General features: G+C 41.2%; 2 protein-coding genes across 2 annotated transcripts; both read right to left on the bottom strand.

The window, feature by feature from the left end:
- Window positions 1-225: 225 nt before the first annotated feature.
- On the bottom strand, window positions 226-6500 carry Krt40 (keratin 40). The gene is made up of 7 exons (XM_046442877.2): window positions 6016-6500; window positions 5206-5288; window positions 4787-4943; window positions 3306-3467; window positions 3102-3227; window positions 1487-1707; window positions 226-763 (listed from the first exon to the last, which is right to left on the bottom strand). The coding sequence occupies exons 1-7, from the start codon at window positions 6445-6447 to the stop codon at window positions 664-666; spliced, it is 1281 nt and encodes a 426-aa protein (XP_046298833.1). The 5' UTR covers window positions 6448-6500; the 3' UTR covers window positions 226-663.
- Window positions 6501-11983: 5483 nt separating this feature from the next.
- LOC124091605 (keratin-associated protein 3-2) lies at window positions 11984-12732 on the bottom strand. The gene has a single exon (XM_046442685.2). It carries the CDS (start codon window positions 12684-12686, stop codon window positions 12390-12392), a length of 297 nt encoding a protein of 98 aa, XP_046298641.1. The 5' UTR covers window positions 12687-12732; the 3' UTR covers window positions 11984-12389.
- Between the last annotated feature and the right edge of the window lie 2030 nt (window positions 12733-14762).

The raw sequence follows: 14762 nt of genomic DNA, 5'->3' as shown, positions 1-14762 counted from the left end.
CCCCTGGGATTACAGGTGTGCACCACTGCATCCAGCTTAATATGCCAAATTAAAAAAAGGAGAACCTAATACTTTTACAACTAAAAATAAAATAAATGTAATTTATTATATTTTATTTCTAAATTCCCTCTGAGACAGAGACATACAACTGTCTTTGAGGACATGCAATACTTCACATTGATTAATCTATTTGTATTTGACAGAGTTAAACATATTTTCAGCCTGGTTTTATGCAAATTCAAACCACAGTACTGGGTTTAGACAATTCTCTTGCCATCTAGTGGCTATTATATCCATGGCAACAAGCCACCCAACTGTACTTAAGGACCCCTGGGTTCAATTGCTGGTTTAAAAAAAAAAGAAGAAGAAGAAAAGAATTGCAGAAACTTCTGTCAGCAGTCTCTCAGGCCAGGGGGCTGTTTTCAAGTACTTACATGTTAAAGGAATGAGACACATTTTATTTGGAGATTAGCAAGAAAGCTTTATGAGCTCTAAGAATACCACAAATCGCTTAAAGGAGAGGAAATGATAAAATTTACACCAACGCTGCTCACAGGATTTGGGAGCCTTCTGACCTTGTGTTTCTGGTCTGGATGGCCCATCTCCTTCCTCAGACACTGCTGGCTTCCATTCTTCCATCTACCATTGTTGGGTGTTTAACGTTCAAACACAACAGTTTTCAACTGTACAAATGAGATATGCTGAGCACGGCTCACAAGTGTTGTTTGCAGTGGATATTGTAGAACAGGGGTTACAGGCCAGCCTGGGGAAAATCAATTTTAAACTGGGCTTAACAAGGAAATCTTGGTACAATGTAACTTAGACATGTTACATTTTGCCCCATGAATTACATTCTGTAGAAAATTCCTTACGGCTTAAACCTGTTTCATGGCAAGACCCAGAATGGTACTTCACCTTCACCACAGCAGTGGCTGTTGAATAGTATTTAATATATTTTCTTTATTTTGCAAATGTCTTCGAATGCATGTTCCAGATTTCCCTTTAGTGGAAAACGGGCAAAGTAATACCCCCAGCATGAAATGTCATATATAAAATTTATCCTGCTTTAGAACATCAAAATGTTTTAGGACATATCCACTGTCATGTGCTTAGCTTCAGGCACTTTTCCTCACTCTTTAAAGAACCCTTGGCTGGCCCCGTGGTGCATGCCTGTAATCCCAGTGGCTCTGGGCTCTTGAGGCTGATGCAGAAGGATTGTGAGTTCAAAGCCAGCTTTAGCAAAAGCGAGGTGCTAAGCAACTCAGTGAGACCCTGTCTCTAAATAAAATACAAATAGGGATGGGGATGTGGCTCAGTGGTTGAGTGCCCCTGAGTTCAATCCCTCGTTATCCCTGCCCCCCCTCAAAAACAGAACCCTTAATAGATTAAGGAGGTTTGACCTTGGCCTGACCTTGGGGGAAACAGGATTGTCTATTTTGGCCTCTTTGTGACTCAGGGAGATTTCATGAGTGACTGTGGAACTTGCCTGCTGTCCTCGCTGTCCAGCAGGCCCCGGTACGTGTTGATCTCGCACTCCAGCCTGGCCTTCGTGTCCAGCAGCACCTCGTACTCCTGGTTCTGCCGCTCGAGGTCGCAGCGAATCTCTGCCAGCTGGTTCTCCACGGTATCAATCAGGCCTTGCATCTGGGCCAGCTGGCTGCTGTACTGGGCCTCGGTTTCTGCCACAGTGCATTCCAGAGATTCTGTCTGCAGAAGGAAAATATTGTCAAGAGGATCCTGTCTACAGTCTCTGGGGCCAGGGGCACTGTTTTCAAGTCCTTGCTATGCCCTCTTCTAGTTTTATGACTTTAGGAAAATTCGTCAGCTTCGTGGAGCCTAAGTTTCATTCTGTCTAAAATGGGGAATGTGAAGTTCCTACCTCATGGGAAGGTTGTGAGGATTACATGAGATAATATGTGGAGAGCACTTAGAACAGTACCTGGAACCTGTAGAAGTACCTAGGGCCTGTAGAATCATCAGCTATGAATTCTACCTCTATGACTACTGCCACCTTGGACTTCCTTGTGTAGCTTAAGGAAGATTGCCAGGATTTGGGAGGAAAACCTTGAGTTTAGACTCCTGGCAGGGAGGGATGGTATAATGTGGTTAGAAGAGAAGAGGCTCTGGGTTTGAAACCCTTGGATTTAGCTTCCTCTTAGAAGTGGAAGTGCAGGAACTCACACATGCCTGTAATCCCAGCGGCTTGGGAGGCTGAGGCAGGAGGATTGCAAATTGAGATCAGCCTCAGAAATGTAGCCAAGGCCCTAAGCAACTTAGCAAGACCCTGTCTCTAAATAAAATATAAACAATGACTGGGGATGTGGGTCAATGATTAAGGACCCCTGGGTTCAATTGCTGGTTTTAAAAAAAAAAGAAGAATTGCAGAAACTTCTGCAAATTTTTTAATTTGAGCCTCAGTTTTCCTCATCTGAGATTGGGTTAGTGAAATCTAACATTATGGTCCTATAACATTATGGTGAGGTGTAAGCCGCACTGTGTCTGTCATCAAATGAATGCCTGCTATTATCCACGTAGGCATTCTCTTGGGGCTTAATGTAGCACACACTGTGGTTGGTACTTGACTGGAACTGATGCCTGTGACCTTGACTGCGTGGTATTCTTGTGGCTTGGGTGAGGTGGGGCGGGGTGCAGTAAAGGGTCAAGTTGAGGTGTGGATCCCAGGAAACTTTGCCATAGTTGTAGGATGAAAAGTTAGAAAACTATTCTTTGTTTTAGATGTGGTGGAGAGCCTGAAGAATTGTCCTTGATTAAAAGAGTAAAAATCCATTGTCCATTGTCAGGCTTAATTGGTTAATTGCTCACTCTGCCCTGACTCCCTTCTCTTCCTATCTCTCGAGGTGCTGTAGGATTGTGCACAGGCCCAGAAGGGAAGGGCAGGTACATTAGTGGGGCAATACAAGCTGATGACATGTCACCTTTGCTTCCAACTGGGTTGACAGTGGTACTTAGGAAAGGCGAGGAAATGCTATCCTTGTAAATTGGAGATCCAGACTGCCCCACACACTGTTTGTCTCTCCCTGGGGTTGGGTAGAGGACATAATTTCTTAGGGCAAAACTGACCCTGTGTTTGCCTTACGCACCAGGTTTTGCTGGGCTTGCAGCTCAATTTCCAGGGTGTTGGCTGTGCGTTTCAGCTCCAGTATCTCTGTCTGGCAGCCCTGCAGCTGCTCCACGCTGGACTGCTGCTGCTGATTCAGCTCTTCTGTCTGAAACACAGGGCGGGTTAGAGAACTCCAGCAAGGCACAGCTCTGGAAGCTGACCCTGTACTGCTGTGGGTGCTGACCTGAACGGAGAACCATTCTTCCGCGTCTCTGCGGTTGTTGGCCAGCACCGTTTCATACTGACTTCGCATCTCATCCAGGACCCTGTTGAGGTCGACGGTGGGGGCAGTGTCCAGCTCCACACTGAGTCGGTCTCCGAGCTGTCCTCGAAGCAGGTTGACCTCCTGAAAGCAGAGGTGGAATAAAGGATGTCACGGAGTGGTGGGGGAGGAAAAAGCTAATTGGACAACTAATGCCATCCCATTTCGGTTTTTGCTTTTGTGGATGAAGGTGTGGGCTTTTGAATCGGGTTGCCTGGGCTGACTCTCTTTTTGCTTATAAGTACCTCTGTTTCTTCATCTATAAAATAGCTGTAACAATTATCTCCTTTCCAGAGGGTTATTGTGAGATATGGAAGAGTTAAAGTATATAAATAACTTCTAAAGTAAAGTATATAAATAAAGTATATATAGTATATATATAGTAAAGTATATAAATAACTTCTAAAAATCCTGGCACATAGAAAGGTCTCAATAAGGGTTAGTTCTTCTTTTTTAAAAAATTTTCTTAATATTTATTTTTTAGTTGTAGTTGGATACAACACCTTTATTTCACTTGTTTATTTTTGTATGTGGTGCTGAGGATCGAACCCAGGGTCTCTCAGTGCCAGGCGAGCACTCTATCCTAAGCCACAACCCCAGCCCCTCAATAAGGGTTAGTTCTTAATCACTAAGCATTGTTCAAAGAGAAAATATATTTTGTTACATCAGTTTTTCATTTGTAAACTTCATCAATATGAGGTAACATACTCTTTTATAATTTATTTTATAATTTAAAAAAGTTTTAAAACACAGAATATTGAAAAACACGGGTCCAAATATTGCATGTCTCTTGATCCCCTTTTCAGAATGGGACTTCACAGTCTATTATCAGCCCAATTTTCATACCAAGTGGATTGGAGTTAGGGGTGGCATCTAGCTGCTAAGGAGAGCCACTTGTGGGGTTGGGGTTATTCACTCTCTCCAGAAAAGCAATGGAGAGGAGGAGTTGGTCTTTATCTCTGGAACTGGCCAGGGGTCATGCAGCATGTAGTGATGCACATCTACATTCAGACCTGGAATGATCAGATGCGTATGAGAGAGCCTCAAGGAGCTTTAGTCCAGTTTAAGCAACATCTGCCCAAGTTCAACTTAGATACATAAAGCTGGGTGCGTTAGTGCATGCCTGTAATCCCAGTGGCTCGAGAGGCTGAGGCAGGTGGATCACAAGTTCAAAGTCAGCCTCAGCAACTTATCGAGGGAGACCCTGTCTCTAAGTAAAATATTAAAAAAGGGCTGGGGATGTGGTTCCGTGGTTCAGTGCCCCTCGTACCAAAAATAAATAAATAAATAATAAACTAAAATAATTCAGATACACGAAACTTATCAGTTTAACTTTGTTACTCTGAGTCCTTCAGCCATATCACTGAAGGACTCAGAGTAACAAAGTTAAACCATTTTCTCACCTCTTCGTGACTTTTCTTAAGGCAAAGGAGGTCTTCCTTCAAAGACTCCACATGGGCCTCCAGATCAGATTTGCACAGGTTCAGCTCATTCAGGATTCCACGCAGGCCACTGATGTCCGTCTCTACCAGCTGGCGAAGAGACAGCTCACTCTCATACCTGTTATAGCAAGAGAAAAACATGAGCACTTACCTTGCTATGCACTGAACAGTGTTGGGTACACCAGTGAGTGAGGCAGGGGACCCGGGAGTCACTCGCCATTACATCCTTCACATCCCAAATAATGGTACGTTCAAGATTTTAAAGCATTCTCAGCTTAAAAATATTATGCAGAAAACATTTTGGGGGAGAGCTAGATAGAGGTAGAAGGCAGGTGGGGAGAGAGATCTTTCTATTATTATCAAATTAAAATTCCACTTACTTTGACCTAAAATCATCAGTGGCCAGTTTGCAGTTGTCAAGCTGTACGGCAAGTCGAGAATTCTCCGCCTTTGTGCATAAGATCTGAGAAGTAAGTTGTTATGTAAGTAAATGCTTCTTTGAAACCTGCATATCTCCTCCTTTAACAATCATGCCTTTCATTATCTTATAAAAGTCTTTGTAAGAAGGTATCCGATTGATTGGCCTGCTTTTCTTATTAGCCATGTGACTTTGTGGAGAAAAAAAAAACCTCAGTGCCAATTTAGCAACAAAATATAGAAATACAAAGTTTTATTTTTTAAATGATCTAAGACTTTCTGCAATATTCCTTGCTAATTGAAAACTTAGTTTTTTTTTTTTTATTAGTAGTTTGTATCATGACTCTATCCCCATCCTTGATGGTAGAAATTCATCTGTAAAAGAAGAAAATGATTGCTAGATGAAATTCAACTAGGTGACATCATTCGACATCTGTGTGAAAAAGAATATACATACACAGTGTCCGTTGTACCGTGTTATAGACAGAAGTGATTTTAGATATACTGCATTCTCCCCCCATCCTATAGATGATAAAGGTCAAGTCTACAGATGTGACTTTTTTTTTAAAAAATAGTCACTCAATTTTGGTGACCCCACCGGGGCTGAAACCTAGGTGTACTGATTTAGTCCAGTGCCCTGGTCTCTGTACTCCATTAGCTCTTGGAATTCTGCCTTCCCTTGGTTGACTTCCATAAAACAGCCTCTTCTAGTGCAGGGATACAGCAAAGAAGAGTCTGGAAAGATGGAGCATGAGAGATTTGCGACACCAAACCTTCTGTTGGAGGTCTTCAATGGTGTTGAAGTAACACTGATAGTCCGGGCACACCAGGGGCGTATCTGGCTCGCACTGCTCTCGGATCTTGCATTCCAGCTCGGCGTTGGTCTCCTCCAGGCTGCGAACCTTCTCCAGGTAGTTGGCAAGTCTGTCGTTCAAGAACTGCATCGTCTCCTTCTCATTGCTGTTGAACACCCCGTCCTCACACCAAGCACAGTTCCCCACCAGGCACGGGCTGCTACAACTCCCAGCCAAATAGCAACCGATGGACAGGTGAGACCTGGACAGGAAGCCTGGCGTCTGACATCTGGATGTAGCCCCAGCAGTGGCAGTGGGGACACAGGGGGAAGCAGATGCACAGCTGGAAGCCCGGCCACAGGACTCAGAAGAGCAGCACTTGGGGGAACCTTCAGATCCATCGGAGGTCATCCTTTCAGAAGTGAAGAACAAAGATGGGTTGCAATACTCTGGTGTCCTTGACTCCAAACATCTCCTTCCCTCCCGAGGCCTTTATAGAGTCCCCCCCAAATGGGTATTTACTGACCGCACCGGATGTTTTCTTTATCACTGTTGGTGTCAGTTTTCATACTAACGTTTCATTATGCTGTTTATTTACTGAGGAAGAGTTTTATGCCTCATAAAAGAGGGATAAGCTTAGGTTACTAAATCAGGACTTACCCCACGTGCTGCTAGGATAAAATACTTATTTCAGTAAATGGATATAGGAGGCATTATTCTTTTGACAGAATAAGGAACAAAAAAGAAAGAAAATTTGGCCAATCAGTAATTAGAGATACAACTTGTTTCCAATAAGGAAAATAATATTCCCACAGATTTTGATCTGTGCATTGATTGCTGGTGTTTACTTTTAAAATCTATATTATAACTCACCAAATGACATTTATTTGTGCTACCACCATGAAGATGATCACTCTTACCAGTTACCTTGAAATGCTTTTTGTGATCATAAAGTGTGTCCTTTACATGGTAGAAGAGCAAGGTATGTACTGGATTTCGTGTGTGTGTGTGTGTGTGTGAACCACAACTCTGTGTATGAAAATTGAAATGTCACTTTATATAACTAAGGGGAACAAATTGTTATCAAGACATGTAGTCTTGATAAATCTTTGATTTCCCGAAACTTGCCTTCTCCCAATATCCTACATCTCATTTTTAGATGGGTTATACTAATTTTTGCTGTGTTTCTTTCTTTCTTTGGGGCTGGGGATCAAACCCAGGGACTCGCTTGTGCTAAGCACGTGCTCTATCACTGAGCCATTACCCCAGCCCTTACCTGCGTTTCTATCAAGAGTGAAACATAAATTCTAAGTTACCATCTTTTGGTGCCCTGGGAAAACCTCACTGCTTATACTTCCAAGCAGAGATAAGGAAATCACAGAAGTCTTATGTGCTGAGATGTGGAGTCTGTTTTCTTTACACATGAAGGCCTCAATTTTATGAAAATTAAAAATACTGGAACTTAGGAATGAAATCTGTAAATTAGATAAAATTCCTCAAACTAGCAATTCTATTGGATAAAATCTCTGATCCAGAGGGATTAGGCAGTAGGGAGACTTGAGATGTCAATTTTTTTGCATTCTTTCTTGAATTTCATCTTCGTAAAGCATAATTGATTTCACTTTGCTTGGCTTCAGTTGTGGATTTATTTCATTTTCAAAAGTCCACAGGGAAAATTGCCTCTGGAATCTCTAAGACTTTTTTTTTGTATGTGGTATTGGGGAGTGAACCCAGGGGCATTTAACTACCATTGAGCCATATCCCTAGCCCTTTCTAACAATTTTTATTTTGAGACATGGTCTCACTAAGTTGCTTAAGGCCTTTCTTAAATTGCTGAGGCTGTCAAACTTGTAATCTTCCTGCCTCAGCTTCCTGAGCCACTGGGATTACAAGAATGCACCATCACACTTGGCTCTAAGACTTTTATACAAGGGATAAGAAAAACCCCATTAATCTGACAAAGTTAAATTATTTATTAAAGTTAAGTTAATTTATTTATGAGCCAAAATAAATTTAATTTTCACCCTAACTCTGAGCACTATTTCTCTGTAGCCACTACTGGAAATGAAGCAATGAAAGCAAATGAACATACATAGGTAGCTTAAACTAGTCTCTTAGAATTGAGCAGAGATGGGTTTGAATGTAGTGACTTTCTTTACATTTCAACACATGCTAAAGTTTTTACAGGGCCTCATGGTATATTCATGTTGTTCTGTAAAGGATGTGAGTTTGAGGATTCAAAAACATTTGAAAATCACAAATCTCTGAAAGAAAATAATAATTGTATAGTAACCTAATGAGTCAAAAGAAAAATACCTTTGAAGAGAGCCCATGTATTGGCTGTCCATCATATGTGAAGTATTATTTTAAAATAACTTCAGGCAAAAATAAGAAATATTTCCCTTTGTCGAGCTAACTTCTAATTAGAAAATGTGGTTACTGGTTGTTGTATGTGTATAAAAACAGAGTAGGACTATTTATTTTGGTCTTGATTAATTTGGTCGTGTTGCGGTAATGATCAATAGTGGCAGGCTCATCTTGCAAAGTGGAAATTGGCCAGGATTCGTTTCTAGAGTGTAACTCCCTTGGAGGAGGAGAACACTGGGAATAGAGGAAGATAAGTAGAAGCCATGAAAGGTCATGATAAAAAGAAATGGTTATTTCATTTGTAATAGGCTCTCATCTCAGAACACCACCAACTACCAGAATCGTTATTCTAAAATACAAATCTAGTTTTGGTTACTCTCGGCCTAGGAGGTCAAAACTTTCTATCTCAGCAAATAGGACTTTCCTTAACGTGGGGCCAATTGACCTCTCCAGGCTCATTTCCTGACCATCTCACGAACCTAAGCTCCAGCCACTCTTCAGGCTTGTAGGCACTTTTCTCCTGCTGTCAGTTTCCTGGATGAACATGCATGTCAAGGCTCAGCTGAGGTGCTGCCTGGTGAGCCGGGGGCTGTCCCCAGATCACTCTGCACAGGCCTCTACTATAGCAGTAGCCATGTTACTTTTTAAAATCCTGATGCATTTTTTTAAAACAAGTTTTCTTTTAAGACAGGTGTATCTTATTTGCCTTTTTGTCCTAAGCCTGGGACATAATATATGTGGGATATAATAGATTAATAAATGTTGGCTAAAAATATATCCACTTAGCTTAATGGAGGCTTCTGTTTTGAGATATATATCTATATCTATATCTATATCTATCTATCTATCTATCTATATATATATATATTTATATATATATATATTTTTTTTTTGCCACAGAAACCGACAGTAGAGGACAAGGAAAATTGGTGTAGGACAAAAAAACACTGTCCACAAAAGGTACCAAAAATGTACTTTGGTCAGTCTTTTTAACAAATGGTGCAGGGTAGACTGATAGCCATAGAGAGAAGAATAAAACTAGGTCCTCATCTTTTACCCTGAAAAAAAAAAAGTCAACTCAAAATGGATCAAAGACCTAAGAATAAGATCAAGAACTTTGCAACTGCTAGAATGAAACAGAGGAAAACATTCCAACGGGTGGGGGCAGGCCAGGGCTTCCTCAACAGGACTCCTGAGAAACTGATGTGACTCCATTTTTGAGAAACCAGCTTCTACCGCAGAGCAAAGCCTGTCCTAAGGAAGGGGGTGTGACCCTTGTCCTTGGAAAAACCCACAGAGCACTCCTAGGTACATACCCACCCTGCTGAGTTGTTTATCTACAAATAACAGGAGAGATCTGTGGGGCCAGGTGTCCCTGACTCAGTCAGGCTAGGTGAGGACCCATAGCAACCCCCTAGCAACCACCAATCAGCACGAGACAGGGAAAATACCTGGGATGCCAGATGACCCCCACAGTAGTTTATGGTGGTTGATAAAATGTTGGTAAACCATGTAGTTTAGCACCAACACCCCTCGTGGCCTAAACCAATCAGTTCAAAGGAATCCCCCCTCTTGTACTAATCAATCATCCCTACCCAACTTGTTCCCGCCAGTGAATGTGCTAATCAATGTTAAGAGTTGTTGTTTGATTTTCCCACGGTATGGAATGATTTGCTGTGTGATGTTGTGACGCATAGAGTATCCCCCCAAAACCTATAAAATCTCACTGAACAAAGGACCGGGACTCATTCCCTGGGACTGCTGTGTCGGAAACAGTTGTGAGTCCAGGCTCGAGCTTGCAATAAAGACTCTTGTGTGATTGCATCGATTCGGCTCCTGGAGGTCTATTGGGGTCCCTCAAATCTGGCATTACGCTCCTATAGCTCAGGACAGAATCAATGGGACAGGATCAAATTAAAAAGCTTCTGCACAACAAAGGAAACGTTAGGATGAAGAGAAAACCTACAGAATGGGAGAAAATGTTAGCCAGTGACTTTTCCAAGAAAGAATTAATCTCCAGAATACATAAAGAATTCTAAAATCACAACACCAAAAACAAAAACAAACAAACAACAGCAACAACAAAAATAACCCAACCAATTAATGGGCAAATGACCTCTACAGACACTTCTCAAAAGGAGAAGTACAATGGCCAACAATTATATGGAAAAGAAAGTTCAATATCTCTAGCAATCAGGGAAATGCAAATCAAAACTACACTGAGACCAAGCACAAGAGCTACATCTCTAATCCCAGTGGCTCTGGATGCTAAGGCAGGGGGATCCCAAGTTGGAGGCCAGCCTTAGCAGCTTAGCAAGACCCTGTCTCAAAATAAAATATAAATAGGGCTGGGGATATGGCTCATGATTAAGTGTCCCTGGGTTCAATCTCTGGTACACAACAAACAAACAGACACCGAGATCCTCTCAGGCTTGGTGTTAATTAGACTTAGGTGGGTGTGATTTGGTGTGTTCCTTATTCAAGATAGTCATCCTATTCTTTTGGTGTGTTCCTTCTGGAACATCAGTTGATGCTTGAGGTACTTGGAGAGCTTTTCCCATTCTAGTTAGGCTGGAAATTCAATGTTTATTAATAGAAAATGACCTCTGGTATCTCCATTCAGTTTCTAATCCATAGCAGCAGCTCTCTGCTATGCACATGGAATTTCATCCTGCACACATGCAACTCAGTCCTCTGCACAAGACCTTTTACACAGACTTCTGCACCTACCAACAGACATCTTCCTCCTCACAACAGCTGTCCAAACTCCATCTAGATTAGATGTACTTATCAAACTTGACTTATCTGGACCAGAGAGCTCAGTGTTCCCTTTTGAATTCTTTCTTCTTTCTCTGCTCCAGGCTTAGGTGGTGACATAACCCCATTATCTAGTCTCTCTTTGATACCCTCTTCTCCAAAATTTTTTGAACACAGCTTCACATCAATTTGCCCTTGACTGTGTCCTTCCCCTTTCTCTCCATGGCAGCAGTCTTGATTGTTCTCAACTATGTGGTCCCACAGCACTTTACTAATGCAACTGCTAGACAGAACACCAAACTTTTCATTATAATACAGCAATAGACAGTTAATAAATAATTGTAAACTGTGTGAAGGAATAAATGGTCATGGTGTATCCTGCAAACCTGCTCGATAGTGAGCTCATTTTTGGCAGGGACAATTAAGCACAGGATACATGAGAGATATTTGATAAATGTGAGTTGAATGAATAACGTGGCCATATTGTGAATATTTTCTCATAATTACATCAAGTCACCTGGATTAGTTGATTTGGTTTGTCATAATTGGTCACCAGGTCATGTTTAGTCTTTCCCAACCTATCGTAAAACATTTTTTGGGGGGAGAGAGGACAAGTCAAGAAAAGTATACTCTAAAGTATGCTCATCAACCAGACCATCTTAGATGCATCTTTAGTTTTCTTAAAATAGAAAGGACAACAAAAGCATGAAGTATGTCCGTACTACCACCATTTTGAGTTTTACTGATGTTCCCAGTTTTTCTTCAAATGCCAACACTGGGAGTTGGGGAACACATTTAATAAGTTCACAGAAACAAACAAAAGTAACTGTAGACATTTGTGCTATGCGAGAGACAAAAAATTTATTACCATGATCATGAGGGAGTCCTTCAATTTACAGAAAGACACCACCCAAGACTGGAAACAGAATTCCCAAACACCCAAAGAAAGGTACACTTCAATATGGAGGAATCACACAACTTTGGGAAGCTATAGGCTTCCACCTATTCACACTGCCCTTGGCTCCGGATCGTAGCTACATGTTTATTGAAAGTCCCTTGACTTTTTTTTTTTGGTGGTGGTGATGGGGTGGCAGTGTCATCAGTGATCGTGCCAGCCCCGTTCCAGTTTTTAAAGCAGAGTGAGCTAGTTGCAGGTGCTGAGACAGGTGAATGCTAGAGCTTCTAGGTTGACTCTCTGAATGACAGGCACTGAGTAAAGCAGACACCGGTCAGCAGCATCTTGGGACGCAGGGGTCACAGCTGGGCTGAGTGTAGGTGGTGAGGTTGATGGTCTCCAGGTCTGGGGTGGGATAGGAGGAGTTGAGAAGGAAGCAGGTGGGCACACAGGGCTGAGGGATGTGGCAGGGTGGGGGGCAGTTGTCACAGCAGGTTGGCTCCAGTTGCCAGATGGTGTGGGGGCAGGTGCTGGGCAGGCAGACTCCACAGCGGCAGGACTTGTCTGAGGAGCAGATGGTGGTGGCAGGGCCGGTGGGGACGCTGCAGCAGCGGGCAATACAGCAGGACATGGTGTTGGGGGTCAGGTGTGCCTTGGGTCTCTTAGGAAGGTGAGGTTTCTGAGGTTCAAATGTCTCCTCTCACTTTGAGGCTCTTATATACCCTTCCCAGAGGGTGTGGGTCCAATAGGAAGGCTTCTTTCCTGATTCTTGCTTATGTTAGTGTTCCCATTATCTAGTAATTGGTTTGACATTTAAATGCCTGTAAAGAGTCCCTATTGTCTTAATTAACTTTTATTTGAGTTCATTGCTAAATATGAACTGATTACTCTTGCTATTTGTCACTCGAACACAGCTTTATGAGGTCTCACCAGATGCTTCAGTACTATAATTCCAACACCCGCCTGCTGGGGACATGGCATGATCATAATCTGCAGCATGTGTGTTTTTTTCTGTGCTGCTATTAAGTTTTTATTTTCTGTACCTTTATCAGTATCAACTGATTTAATGAAGAATTATTGTTTTAAAGAGATAAACTTAATTTTAGTCACCTTCTTTTACCTTTGAGGCTTTGGAGATCAAAATTGTCTTAACATGGAGAGATAGGTTACTGAGAAATATGAGAAAACTTAAAAAAAATATTCATCATTTTAGTTTTTTTAACCATAAAATATTATATCATATCAAAATTTGGAAAACATAAATAAACAATAAAGATAACAGCTCATCCACAATCTTATCATCAGGAGAAATTACCTGTTAATGTTTCATACACATATATGAAGCAGATCATTTTTGTTTATGTGTATTTATCCTTTTATTACATTACTGGAAGCATATTGTATGGAAAATATACATGTAAACATGTATATTTTTAATATTTTCTATTTACATGTATATTTGATGTTACTTTTAATACTTCCTGATATTCATCATATCATTGTAAATTTCTTAAGAATTTCATTTTATTAAACCCTTAGGTTATTTTCAAGTCTTCTCTCTGATAATTGTGGCAATAGAGAATGACCAGGTATATAAATCTTTGTGTACATTTCTGATTATTTCAGAAACAGATACAATTACTAGGCAGAACTCTAGGGGCAAATGTTAATTCACACTATTTTAAAGACCAACTCCTGATAGTCATTGCCATTCTACTCTCCACCATGGCTCTGAAAATCTGTTCTTTCCTATTTGTCTTTTCCCATCACCTGTGTTTGAGAATATTGTTTCCCTATATCTTTAATATTTTTAAAGTATTTGTCAATGTATGGGTAAAAAATGAAATTCCATCATTGTATTTGTATTTTTTTTCATAACTAGGTAAGTTCAAACACCCTTCATAAGGTCATTTAACTTTCTATGGAGGACTGAATTGCCTTGAGGGGAAATTGAATTTTTGGCTTATGTCTATGTACACTAAGTGAAAGAATAACTTAAGACCACAATGCTAACACTCAAGTAAAATTGAGATGAAGGGAAAGCAAACTTATGGGCCTGAGCTAGATTAATAGGTTGACATTTGATTTTCATTCTCTTTTTTTCTCCAATATAATGCATTTTTCTCCCCAGATCACAGGTAGCTATAGAAGAAAGACCTGGATTTTAGCGCCAGTGCATTATTTAGACTTTAGTCATAATTCAGTGTTTAAGAGTGAGCATGAGCTCCTGGATAGTATTACCCTGACATCGCAAACCATTTCCACTCAGCTTGGACTCACTTGCCCTCCCAGCCATGGTTCTTCTCCATTCTTCCTGTCTCCTCCTTTAGGTCAACCTGTGAGGGTCTGAAGGTGAGCATGTCTGTATGTTTTGCAATTGGAGCCATAGACCCAAGAGGACTGCTTTAGGAGCCACAAGACCTCTTCGCTGGTCCTAGTGCTACTGGTCCTCTCCCCGCATCTTGTTATGGCAAGTATTTCACTTTTTAAAGGCTCATCTCCTTTTTCCCCCCCTCTGCAAAATAATAGCAATAATAGCTATATTCCTCCACTTAGAAGATTATTGTGAGGTTCACATGAGATAAAAAGGGTTAAGGTCCATGGATAACCATAAAGCATAATGCAAAAAATAAATTATCACCATCAATGAAGTCAGTTGCAGATCAAATTCAAGGCAAAGTAAAGATGAAAGGAACAGTCAAAAGAA

This window comes from Marmota monax, unplaced genomic scaffold (assembly GCF_021218885.2).
Source record: "Marmota monax isolate L192 unplaced genomic scaffold, Marmota_monax_Labrador192_F-V1.1 WCK01_AAM20220418_F8-fsc00205, whole genome shotgun sequence".
NCBI lineage: Eukaryota > Metazoa > Chordata > Mammalia > Rodentia > Sciuridae > Marmota > Marmota monax.
The sequence above is the reverse complement of the archived record's forward strand: the minus strand, read 5'-3'. Positions and strand labels throughout refer to the sequence as shown.

Excerpts from the sequence above, each read along its gene's own strand:
- LOC124091605 (XM_046442685.2), bottom strand. The coding sequence starts at position 12,686 with ATGTCCTGCTGTATTGCCCGCTGCTGCAGCGTCCCCACCGGCCCTGCC.
- Krt40 (XM_046442877.2), bottom strand. The coding sequence starts at position 6,447 with ATGACCTCCGATGGATCTGAAGGTTCCCCCAAGTGCTGCTCTTCTGAG. Across the intron at positions 4,944-5,205 it reads ACTGATGATTTTAGGTCAAA|GTATGAGAGTGAGCTGTCTC; the intron begins GTAAGTGGAATT and ends TTGCTATAACAG. Across the intron at positions 3,228-3,305 it reads AAGAATGGTTCTCCGTTCAG|ACAGAAGAGCTGAATCAGCA; the intron begins GTCAGCACCCAC and ends CCTGTGTTTCAG.